General features: G+C 37.7%; 1 protein-coding gene across 3 annotated transcripts in view; it reads left to right on the top strand.

The window, feature by feature from the left end:
* Window positions 1-13,175, top strand: part of B3GLCT (beta 3-glucosyltransferase) — a 130,915-nt gene that overhangs the window by 57,759 nt on the left and 59,981 nt on the right. For all 3 annotated transcript variants that reach the window (XM_020997158.2, XM_020997157.2, XM_020997159.2), the window contains one exon: window positions 12,669-12,745. In XM_020997158.2, coding sequence (XP_020852817.1) covers window positions 12,669-12,745 — 77 coding nt within the window. The remainder of the gene's footprint in view (window positions 1-12,668; window positions 12,746-13,175) is intronic.

Below are 13,175 nucleotides of genomic sequence, written 5' to 3'. Positions count from 1 at the left end.
GATGTCAGTGAGGACTGATTCTTAAGTCAGTGTTCTTTCTGCTGTATCTTGCAGAGTTTTTATTCAGTTGTTTCAGTGGTGTCTGACTCTTTGTGACTGACCCCATTTGGCAAAGATACTGGAGTGGTTTGCCATTTCCTTCTCCAGCTCATTTTCCAGATGAAGAACTGAGGTAAACGGGGCTAGTGTCTAAAAATCTACTCTCCCCTGTGTAGAACTTTTTGGTAACTCATGAATTAGTTTGTTTAAAAATTAGTTGCATAGTAGAATCATTTGGTAGCTTGATGAAGACCTTGATAGGAAAATAATAGAATGGTGTAATATTGACTAAAACTTCTACCTATGCAGTTTCTATACACTTGCTAAATTGAAACTTTCTTCTTTATTAATAAGCACCAAGGATAATTGTGAATGTAGAAGACTTTAATTCCAAAAGACAAATAAGCAGTTGACAGTAGGATAGATTGGATCTTGGTTCATTTAGTTGTTTTTCTTCTCTAGTCATATGTCTCCATATTGATCTTTGGCCGTGACATTATCCACTGAAGCTAATACCCACTAATTAGTGACTGTCAGTCAACAACTTTGTGTCCTCAGGTGGAAAATGAAGGGGTTAGGTGATGTTAGAAGATCCTTCCTGGTTCCAACATTAAAAGACAAAAAGTTTATTGAATGAAACAGCAACATAAGCACAAGCTAGGTTTAAACAAACTCATTGAGATGGTGTAATCACTCCTTACCTAACCCTTTCAATTAAGCCCTTTTGAGTTGAAAACAAAAAGTGCAGGCATAACTCACTAATCTGTGTTTTGTTGAAGGACATCAGTTATAGCATAATTATTCATTCTAAGGAGCCATATTAGTATATTGTATGTATTAGTACATAGAGAGGATGTGAAATGCAAAAGTCAGTGGTCATCAAGAATTTATTAAGTTGTTACTCTGTGCCTGGCACTGTGCTAAGTTGTAGAAGTACAGTGAGAAAGAATGACATCCCCTGGCCTCAAGCAGCTTACATCCTAATGGGGAAGACAGTGTATAAAGGGTAGCTGCAAAGGTACTTCAGTGCCTTCTGTAAATTTGGAGGTTCTGCTCTCTAGGGACTTAAGAAGTTAATCATGATCTATTGGAGGAGATACCATGAACCATATAACTATGTACAAACAAGATATCTCTACCCAGGGATAATCAGAGGTAATTTGAGGTCAGGCATGAGCATGGTCAGGGTCAGGAAGGGCTTCTTGAAGAAGGTGGGGTTTTTAGCTGAGATTTGGAGGAAGTTGGGGAACAAGCAAAGGCGTAAAAGTGAGGAGGGAGAGAATGCCAGCCTTGGGGGACAGAATGAAAATGCCTGGAATCCAGAAATGGAGTGGTGTTTTCTTTTGTTTGTTTGGTTTTTTGTGAGGAACAGTGAGGAGACCAGTTTAAAAAATGTTAAAACTTGAATAATTTTGGGAAGAAACTATCTGAAGAGCATTCATGCAGTTATGATAAAGTTACACAATAAGAACATTTGTTTTGGAGAAGGTTCATAATAGTATTCTTCATCTCCTGAAATTACATTATGGTGTTTAGGGTAATTTTCCAAACAGATGTGTGTTGTCTGAATTTATTTTGTACATTAGCTGTTCTTTTCCCAAACGTGAGATTTAAAAAGAGTCTTTTTGAGTTCATTAGGGGCAGCAAAGTGGTATAGTGGATAGGGGATTGGACTTGGAGTCAGGAAGACCTGAGTTCAAATCTAGACTCAGACACTTATCTAGCTGTGTAACCCTGGGCCAATCACTTAACCTCTCTGTACCTCAGTTTCCTCATCTATAAAATGGGGATGATAATAGCACCTATTTTCCAGGACTGTGAGAATCCGATGAGATAATATTTATAAAGTGCTTTGCAAACCGTAAAGAACTACATAAATGTTAGCTGTTATTATTATATTTCCTGGAAGTATATTATATAGCATTTCTAAAATATTTAGTACTAGTATAGATTTATGCAATCAGAAAATATCATCTAATAAATTATTCATTTGAGCCAATTAGGTTGGTAATGGTTTGAAACACTTTATCTAAAATAAGGAGTTTGAAATAAATGACCTCCAGATACCGCTGTAGAACTGTGACACTGAACAGAAAATTGTTATGCATAAGCAAACTTTGTTTTTAACTTGCTCATGCTTCCATCTCTGTTTTTGAGAAAGGGAAACAACCTTGTTCCACTACCCCTTGTGTGTGTTGAGAATTAATCAAGGCTATAAAGAGCTTTTAGGATAGCTAGGTGATTCAGTGGCTAGAGCACCAGACCTGGAGTCAGGAAAACCTGAGTTCAAATACAACCTCAGACATTTACTAGCTGTGTGATACTGGGCTTAACCCTGCCTGCTTCAGTTTCCTCATCTGCAAAATGAGCTGGAAAAGGACGTGGCAAACCACTCTAGTATCTTCTCCAAGATAACCCCAAGTGGGGTCATGGAGAGTCAGACCCAACTGAAAAACGACTACCTAACAACAAATAAAATTCTTTGAAGAAAGCCCTCAGAAGAAAATCTGAAGTAATTGATGGTACATATTACCACTCTCCCAGTTCACTGTTTCAATCCTGTTGTACTCTCAGTATTGCTACTGAGAATTTGAAAGCAAATCAGTCATCTGAAATGGTTTGTTAAACTTAACACACTGAGGAAATACTCATCATTATTCAGGTTACCAAGCTCAGAAAATTATTTTTTCTTCTAAATACTCTCCTAGCAACTGAGACCTTGTCTCTTCTGATTTCTTTCTAATCCTTCTAGAGAATTTTTTGATTGTGAGTCAGAATAGAAATGTTTCAAATTGAGACATTCATATGCTATTAGTAGAAAATCCAAGGGAATTGGGCAAGGTGTTTACCCTTGGTGCTAATAACGTTTGGCCCTGGGCAAATCTGACTGTTCTGTTATGATAATCTGTGTCCCACTGGTACGGTCAACTGCTCTGATATAAACTTCAAAGAGAGCAAAGCCTGAGGCTGAAAGGGGCAAGGTTAGAAGTAGAAATTAGGAAATCCCTTTCCAGAAGGTAGAGCAGCCTCAGGCCCCACCGTAGAGGTAAAGAGAGAGAGAGAGAGAGAGAGAGAGAGAGAGAGAGAGAGAGAGAGAGAGAGAGAGAGAGAGAGTGTGTGTGTGGAGTGTGTGTGTGTGTGTGTGTGTTTCTCCCCTGCTTCCACAGTACAATCCTTAACTTTGCCTAGATTCTAGTCTGGCTTCCTCAAAAATTAGTTATATGTCCTTGGGTAAAACATTTCTTAGATCTCATCTGTGAAATGAATACATTAAAATAGATGATTTTAAGACCTTTTAAGAAATCTTTAAGATCCTATGATTTTATGAAATAATGACTCATTTGAACAGCATGTTCCTCTTCATATTGTAAAGAGAGCTTATTCCAGGCTTTAGGAGGGAGTTGGACACAATAGCATCATCCTTGGTAATTGAATGAGAGTTCAAAATGGCTAGGAAAAATAAGTAATCCTGCCTAAGCTATATTAATATTTTGGATGCCAAAAAGAGAATTGTATAGTCCTTGAAATTTGGGAGAGAAGTATAGGGTAGACAGGTAAGGCTGGGTAGTATTTGTTTAAGGATCTTTGTTGAAATTTTGAGAGAAAAATTAGCCCCAGAGAAATAGGAGGGAAATTTGACTCCCTGCTACCCTGACCTCTATACTACATAAAATGCTTCATTTCCTTTTGTTATGCTGTCTGATAGCGGATTGTGGGTAGGTGGCACGGTGGATAGAGTGCCAGACTTGCAGTCAGGAAGGACTCATCTTCCTGAGTTCAAATCTGGCCTCAGACACTTACCAGCTGTATGACTCAGGGCAAGTCACTTAACCCTGTTTGCCTTAGCTTCTTCATCTGTAAAATGAGCTGGAGAAGGAAATGGCAAACCACTCCAGTATCTCTAACAAGAAACCCCCTCCCCCCAAAAAAACCAACTAAACAACAAGCTGATAGGAGATTATAGTCAGGAATCTGGGACTTCTGACATGGGCAAGATTGGGGGAATGGAAATTATATAGATCATAGGTTCTCAAAGTGTTGTCCCAGTCCTCAGGGGTCCTGAGACCCTTTCAGGCTATCCAGAAAGTCAAAACTATTTTCATAATAATACTAAGACTAACTTCTAACATGGTAAATATTGATAGATATAACCTACATAAACTAAAACTCTTTGAGAGAGGGGTCCTCAATAATTTTTAAGAATATAAAGGAGTCAGAGGCAGCTAGGTGTTTTCTGGCCAAGATCTCAGGGCAGGTCAGCAACACAGCCTCAGCATACCTGTCTTTCCTAAGGACATATACAACCTAAGGGAACATAAATTCAGATATATAAGGAAGTAACAATTGCAGTAACAGTAATCATAATTCATATTTATATATTATATTAGCGTTGCTGAAGAAAAATATCAATGCTAATCCTATCCTGAGTTTTTAATCTCAAATCTTGACAGAAACAATTTTATTTAATACTTATTTAATAACCAAGATGTCCAAACTGGCACAGTCTCCATGACTTCTGACACAACTCTCTGTCCCCAAGACAATTTTAGTTTCATTTATAGGAATCTTGAGCAAAGAAATTTCAGCTGTTGTTCAGTTGTTTTTTGGTCATGTCCAACTCTTTGCGACCTCATTTGGGGTTTTCTTTCAAAGATACTTGGCAAAGGTTTGCCATTTCCTTTTCCACCTCATTTTACAGATGAGGAACTGAAGCAAACAGGGTTAAGTGTCTTGCCCAGGGTCACACAGCTAGTAAGTGTCTGAGGCCAGATTTGAACTCAGGAAGATGAGTCTTCCTGACTCCAGGCCCAGCACTGTATCCACTGGGTTAAAATTCCAAAGCAACCAAGATCTACCCAATTCATCCTGGACCATTCCCTTTAATCTATATCTAGAATTTAAACTGAAGAGAAAGCAGAGAGGATGCCTCCCTTTCAATGCACAAGGATGTTTCCCTATGTAGGTATTAGCGGCTAGAGCTTTAGAGAAGGAAAAGACCATGATCTTTTCTAGAGTTAAATTAATCCCTTAATCTATTTTCCCAAGAAAGGCTATAGCTTTTTGTTTTGCCCACTTTCCTAAAGGGAAATGTCTGGGAAGTGTTTTAGGCTGGAAAAATATAATTTTTAAAATATTTCTAGGAACTAAAAAGGAATTTTAAAATATTCTTCCATTGGGTTTATGTTTATATATGTGTTTGTACATTTTTTTGTATGTACAGATATACATACATATATGTGTGTACATATATACCTATATCTTATATATACATCTTATATGCATGTGTTCATACATATAAAATCTCATTTGAAAGCCACCATTCTCCTGAAATAATACTGCTGCATCTAAAGATTTCTCATTTGGCCCTTCCTCAAGTGGAAAGAGCATTGATTGGTTCTGGAGTTAGAGAACATAGGTCCAAATACCACCTCTGACCCTTTGTACCCATGGGACCTTGGATAAGTCTCTTAACCTCCTTGAGCCTCTCCTTCTGTAAAATAAAGGATGTAATTTAGAAGGTCTCTGACATGTCTAGATCTAAAATCCTTCAAGGAAAATGAATTCTTTCACAGTGGTGTTGTGATTTAGTCTGTAGAACCAGCAAAGGCGGCCTGTTTCCCCTAGTTTTATGCCACTGGCCACAAGCAACTCTCATGGCCTCATAGAGTCCTCAGGACTGTCGACACCACTGTCTTTCTATCCTGTAATTAAGCAGATCTGGCCTGCTTATAATAGGAACAAATATGAGACATAAAGAAATGAGATTTTAAAAAATGTGTTCTAGAACTTTGCAAAGGAAAGAACACTGGAGCTAGGAAGTCAGGCTGTTTTTCAGCCCTGGCTCTCTGACTGTCAGTGGGCAATAAACATTTATTAAATTCCCATTATGTGATGAGCACTGTGCTAAGCCTGAGGATACAAATATGGAAAAGAAAGACAGTGCCTGCCCTCAAGGAGCTTGCAATCTAAAGAGGAAAGACACACAAAAAGGGGTATTACTAAGCATTATGAACTTAGACAACCCTTTGGGGCCTCATTTTCCTCCTCTGAAAAACGAGGCAATTAAATTAGATGATCTCTAAGGTCTTATGAAACTTTGCTTTGACATGCTATCATTCAAATAGATGTTGTCCTTCAGAATGGTGGTGGTATGTGCTACCTTTTTAATTACCTTCAGAACCAATTTGAGCCACACAAGAAAATCATTGCCATTAGTTTCCATTCACACCTTGTTTCTGACTAGAGAAGAGTTATTCCTCAGCTTTGTCCATATACTCAATTCAGGAGGTTTGATTCTGAATGACTTTGTCAGGGTCATGTAACCGAGGCACACCCAAGAAAATGAGAAAGACCTCAGGGCCCCTGTCAAGAAGGGTGATCTGGGAGCCATGATTGGAGAAGCAGTGTGTGATTAACAATCCAGATAAAAATAATGAAAGCTTCATTCTGTATGGGTTATAAGCACTTGGAAAAAAGTTCTCAGCATGTGATATAGGACCAATTAGTAATTGTTGGTTGGTTTTAAAAGTCAGTACAAGTGTGAGGTGCTAAGAAAGCTCATTTTAATGTTTTTCATTTTTTGAATTTGTTTCTGAAAATATAAGATTTGGAGCTTTTTGATGGCATGCTTATGGCCTCTTTCTGCTATTTCAAATTAAAAATCTATCAAAATCTTTATTTCCTATATAAGTATACCAGTCAGATATATGGGTAGCTAGGTGGCACAGTGGATAGAGCACTGGGTTGGAGCCAGGAAGACTCATCTTCCTTAATTCAAATCCAGCCTCAGACACTTACTAGCTTTGTGACTCTGGACAAGTCACTTAACCCTGTTTGCCTCAGTTTCCTTATCTGCAAAATAAGCTAAAGAGGGAAATGACAAACCACTCCAGTATCTTTGCCAAGAAAACCCCAAATGGGGTCATGAAGAGTTGGACACGACTGAAAAATGACTGAACAATTACAAGTATACCATATATTTTACCAGTGGAGTAAACCCAGCACCTTACAAATAATAATTAGCAGTGTTTTAGCAAGATGACATTACTTTGTTGAAGAATTAAAGATTATAATCTTAGACACTTTTCTGCTACACATTTCCATTTGTTACTCTTAGAAATTATTGTCACTAGCATCACAGAACATCATTGATAAATGAGATTCCTTAGGTTCTCCTCCTTGGGTACCACTCACCCAATCAACTGGAATTGATTTAGATACTTAACTATGCTTAAGCCAAATGGTCTAAATGCGAGGGTTACAAAGAAAATAGAAATAGGTACAGACAAGATACATCCAGAATAGTTGGAAAGTAGACTTAGACGGGAGGGCATACATTTGGCGTCGGGGGAGGAGTGAGGAGAGGCTTCCTGAAGGAGGTTTGAGCTGAGTATTGAAGTGGGGGATCCTGAGAGGCCAAAGTGAGGATGGAGAACATTCCAGATATGAAGTATCAGCCAGTGCTAAGGCATGTAGATGAGAGACTGGAGATGGAGTGTTGTTTGTACTAGGAGCGCATGTAGGGTACAATGGCTACATTGTATTTATGTAGGTGAATAGAATGTTAGAAGATGGGAAATGTAAGAAGGAGCCAGGTTGTAAAAAGATTTTGCCAAAGGATTTTATATTTGATCTTGGAGGTAATAAGTAGGGAACCACCAGAGTTTATTTGGTAAGGAAATAGGGGGTGTGACATGGTAGGAAAAAAATCACTTTGGTAGCTCAGGGAAGGATGGATTGGAGTGGGAGGCAACATTTGGCAGAGGCACCAATTAGAAGTCTGGTGCAGTAGATCAGGCAAGAGATAATGAGTGCCCAGACTAGGGAGGTGACTTTGTTAAGGGAGAAAGGAGAATTTACAGGAAAGATGTTAGTGACATTCTTGTTTGAATTTCCAGACTTCGAAGGGAAGCAGGGGCCAATCTAGATACAATGGGTCGTTTCTGTTTGATTAGTTTTAAAAATAGTTTTGTGTGAGTGGTGGATGACAAAGCTGATATGATTTGTTTTCCCCAGTACTTATATTTTTACTCCTAAAAATGTTTTACTGATGCCTTTTCTTTTTTTTTGGAAATGAAGGGATGACTTTATTGATTTTTAGTTTTCAACACTCACTTTCATAAGATTTTGTGTTCTAAATTTTCTTCCCATCTCTCCCCTCCCCCAACCCAAGACGACCTGTAATTTGATATAAACTCTATATATACATTCATTTTAGACATATTTTTGAGTGTTGTAAAGAAGAATTAGAACCAATGGGGAAAACCATGAGAAAGAAGAAAAAAAAAGAAAGAGAGCAATTAATATGCTTTGATCTGCATTCAGACTCCATAGCTCTTTTTCTGGATGTGGACAGCATTTTCCATCTTGAGACTTTTGGAGATGTCTTAGATCCTTGCATTGCTGAAAAGAGCTAAGTCTATCAAAGTTAGTCATCCAACAATGTGGCTGTTACTGTGTATAATGTTCTGCTGGCTCTGTTCACTTCACTCAGCATCATGCTCATCATTTCTTGCAGCACAGTAGTATTTCATTACATTCATATACCACAGCTTGTTCAGCCATTCCCCAATTGATGGGCATCCTGTCAGTTTCCAATTCTTTGCCACCATAAAAAGAAATGCCATAAATATTTTTGTGCATGTGGGTCCTTTTCCCTTTTTATGATCTCTTTGGGATACAGACCTAGAAGTGTTGTTGCTGGGTCAAAGAGTATGCACAGTTTTATAGCCCTTTGGGAATAGTTCTACTGATGCCTTTTTAATACCGTCTTTACTTCTTAATGCCTGTTCCTTCCCAATAGAACTATATCCTTACAAAAAAAATAAAAGAAAAACAGGTAGGTAAAACTAACTCACACAGGGAGAACAACCAATAGCATGTGCCACATTCTGCACCCAAAGTCACCTGTGTGCTACAGAGGGGAGGGAGTATGTTCCATTATTGATATTCTCAGACTTTTTAAGATGTAATTATCAAGAAAGTTTGCTATGGTCTGAGATCCTTTGGTGCTTCATAGTTGTCTGGAAGTGAATTCTCAAAGGCCTGTGGGGCCCATATTCTGTAAAGTACTACTAGGCTCCTTCTAAAATAACCTCTGTTAGAGAGGATACTACCTCCCTGCTCAAAAATCTATAGTGTTTCTCCTTTGCCCCAGGTTAAGATATGCATTTGTTGTTGTTCTGTCATTTCAGTCATTTCCAACTCTTCGTGACCTTATTTGGGGTTTTCTTGGCAAAGATACTGGAGTGGTTTTGCCATTTTTTTCTGCAGCTCATTTTACAGATGAGGAAACTGAGGCAAACAGGGTTAAGTGACTTGCTCAGAGTTACACAACTAGTAAGTGTCTGAGGCCAGATTTGAACTCGGGAAGATGAGTCTTTCTAACTCCAGGTCCAGCACTCTGTGCACTGCACCACCTAGCTGCCCTTAAGATATACATTTAGCTTGACATTTAAGGCTCTCCACAATCTGGCTTCAAGTAATTTTTCTACTCTTTATTTCATATCATTTATCTTCACCACAACCACCCTGGATGACTAGCTGTTCTCTAAATTAAATATTCCTTCTTTTTCCTTTGTATATTTGCTCAGGTTCTGTCTCTCAGTAAGAGAGCTTGTTTTTTACCACATATTTGCATGAGTGAGCATTTTCATTTTATTCTTGTTTTAAAGCAAAATACAGCAATAAACTCAGTAAAGCACCAGATTGAAGACCATCTTTGTCTGACATTGAGCCAAATATTGTAAACCTTCATTCAAATAAAACAGTCGAACATTGAAATCAAATTGATCATAATATTATGTGAAACATTTTACAAGTAGTAACTTATTTCATTAAAATGTTATTAATATTTGACAAAAAATTTGTAAAATGAAAAAATTTAGTAGGAACTCTGGCAGATGATAGTAAGCATATAAGGTCTTACTGGATTGCTTCATTTAATTCTTACAGGATGGCTCACATAAAATATTTGTCATTGTTTTATAATTTTATATTTGGACTTTTCATAATTTTAGGTAGAATAAAATCTTATATTCTTTAATTTTAATTATATAAATGTACATTTTAATTTGGGTGTTTTGGCAGGAAAGTTTATAGTTATTGAAAAAACACTTAGATAATAAATCTAAAAGTTTATTATGAGTAGTATGTCAAATTACCCTAAGGGTTCACTACCTCCACAATTGTTTACAATATTTTAAAATTGTTGTTAAAGTGGTTCATGGAATAAAAAAATTTTAGGAACCATTGCTCTAATGTTCTCAGCTTGAATACCCATTCTAATGTATTATTTTCAATATCAATTGACAGTTAATATTTCCTCAATTTCATCAATACCATTGATTAGTACTCGATTTTATCAATTTAACTAGGTAAAATCAATTATCTTTTAAAAGGGATATTTACTGAAAAGATGTAGGGAAAACAAAAGTACAAAAACCTCCCCCCAAACCCCAGGACATATTCTCCCCTGCAACCCCTGATGGATAGTGAGCTCAAACTTAAACAAGTTGCTGCAAAGTGTTTGTCCCACCAAGTTCTCCTCCAAATACATATAAACACTGGCACAATAGTTCCTTTTCTGCAGGACATATCTCAGTGGGCTCATCTGCTACTAGGCTGGGTCAAGTCAATCACTTCTCAAGACTGGGCTGGTACCCCAGGATCAGCAGCTGGTAAGCACTGGTTCAGAGTCCTGAATCTCTGGCATCTTGTTCTTCTGACCTTCTGAAACTCACAAGGTTGCAGCCATCTCTAAGACTCCTTTACCTAAAAGCAGGAAAAAATAGATACAACTGAACCAAAAACAGCCTCTGTTTATGACTACTTGTAGGCCCCCAGTAGGGAGCATCAGATGCTGATGCCATCTCTCTTTACCCACCTGGAGGCTTACAGCTTTCATTAAGATGAAAGAGCACTTAGGAATGGCTTCTTGCAGAAGGTAGGACTTTGGCTAAGACTTGAAGGAAATGGGGAAACTAGGAAGGAGAGATGAAGAAGGAAAATATTGTCAGACATGAGAGACAGAACAAGGTCAGTGTCACTGGTTCACAGAATACATAAAGGGGAATATGATTTAAGAAGTCTGGAAAGATGGGAAATGCCAGGTTATAAAGGACTTTAAAAGCCAAACACAGGATTTTCTAATTGATTCTGGAAGTAATAGGAAGTCACTGGAGTTTTTTGAACAGAGGAGTGAAATACGGTCAGACTTTTGTTTCAGGAAAATCAGTTTGATTGTTGATTAGAGGAAGGATAGTTGGAGAGGGGAGAGACTTGACTCTTAAGGGATACCTACCAGTAGACTAGTGCAAGGGTCCAGGTGCACCAGAGAGGTTGCAGTGTTAGAAGGAAGAATGGGGCATACACAAGAGATATTACAAAGGTATAAATGAAAGCACTTGATGACTGATTGGATATGGGCTAGGTGAGAGAAAGTGAGGAATGGAGGATGACCCCTACATTATGAGCCTAGGTGATTGGGAGGATGCCAGCAGCAGGGAATTTATGAAGAGGGAAGAGTTTGGGGAAGTATTGGTTCATCTCTTTCTTTTTCTTTCCTAGACTGCCACTTAATTTTAAGTGGTCATCTAATCTTTGACCACTCTTATGTTAATTTGTGCAGCAATGCTGAAGTAGCTGCCAAGAAACAAGCCTCATTTACTTTTAAATCTCCAGCTTTGTCAGAGTCAACCTTTTCTTCTGAAAATAATTGAAAGTATACAACCTGCAAGGCTGAATTGATAATCCCTGTGGTTCTGTAATGATGATGTGCTTGGCAAAGTGGGTTGTTTATCATTTCACCTTCCTGTCTATCACGATTAGGAGAACATGTTTTTTTTTCCTGTTTAAAACTTGTGGCAATAAAGTATATTGGGAGGGCTGAAGAATATCAAGTAATGAAACACCAAGTCTGCTCATTGCTCCTCTAGGAGGTTTTATGATAAGATTTCTAGTCTCTTTCTCTAGTTACTTAGAGGAGAATTGTGTTATCTCCAAAATGAATGTCATTCAATTAAATATTAATACAATTAAAAGTATATCTGTATTCTTCTGGCTACAGGTATGTGTTATTTGGAAACTTTTACTGTTTCTCTACCAATTCATGGCATTTAGAAATCCTACATATAGTTCTTTTCTTCTGTATTACCCCAAAATTAGCTATCTCACTGTCAGAATATTTAAGTATTGATTTATTTGTCTATGAGGTGAATTTATACTTATTTCTTCTTATGTATATATGCTTGTAGAATACTTGAACTTTCATTTCCTTGAAAGAATTTTTTTCTCTCTTCATAGGATTAATTCTTGTCAAGCTATAACCCTTGGAAACCCTTCCTTCTGTGGCCCTTCCTCTTCCCCAACCCTAGCTATCTTAGATTCTAGTTTAGAAGAATCACCAATTGGAAATGCTTAGTGTTTCATTGCTCAAATGGGGGGAACAACACACATTTAATTGCAGAACAATCATTTCCTGTAGACCCTATGGAGAAAAGAAGGGACTTTGACTCAACCCATGAAACATTAAAATCACCTTTCTCAAGAAATGTTTGTGTTTAAATTAAGTGGACATTTAATATTTTAGTGGGCAGGTGTTTTGACTTATTTCTTCTCGTGTGTTTTAGGAGCTCCCCAGAGTTCTTCTTCTTCATCTGCTGGATAAGCATGAAGGAGCATGGACCATACTTCCTTTATTACCTCAGTATGTATGAAAAAAATCTTTCTGAATTACTGACATTCTCACCTGAATATGCTCTTGTTACTTAGTTTTCCTTGCTAAGAGGTTGCTGGGTACTCTTCTAAGTTTCAGAATTGGTGACTACCTGGGGCGGAGGTGGAGGAAGAATGGGAGGGGGTGGGGTTCAGGCTTGGAAAGTTTGTCACAGCATTAAATTAAAAGTGATTTACTTCAAAGGTAAACAAATGAGCTCCAGAATTGAGTATGTGAACATTCTCTTATTTGCCTTCTGAAGGATTTGTATGGGAAAGTGAATTTGGAGAGCTGGTAAGATTCCTCTTTGGACCACTGTCTAAGGAAAAGGAAAAATATATGAAGAAAATAGAGATCTCTTATAGTATCTCATCATCATTTCTTCCACTTCTTACTCACAGCTTTGTAGCTTTATGATAAG

This window comes from Phascolarctos cinereus, unplaced genomic scaffold (assembly GCF_003287225.1).
Source record: "Phascolarctos cinereus isolate Bilbo 61053 unplaced genomic scaffold, phaCin_HiC Scaffold_726;HRSCAF=1367, whole genome shotgun sequence".
In the NCBI taxonomy this organism is placed as follows: Eukaryota; Metazoa; Chordata; class Mammalia; order Diprotodontia; family Phascolarctidae; genus Phascolarctos; species Phascolarctos cinereus.
Note: the sequence above shows the minus strand (reverse complement) of the source record. Positions and strands in the feature narration are given on the sequence as shown.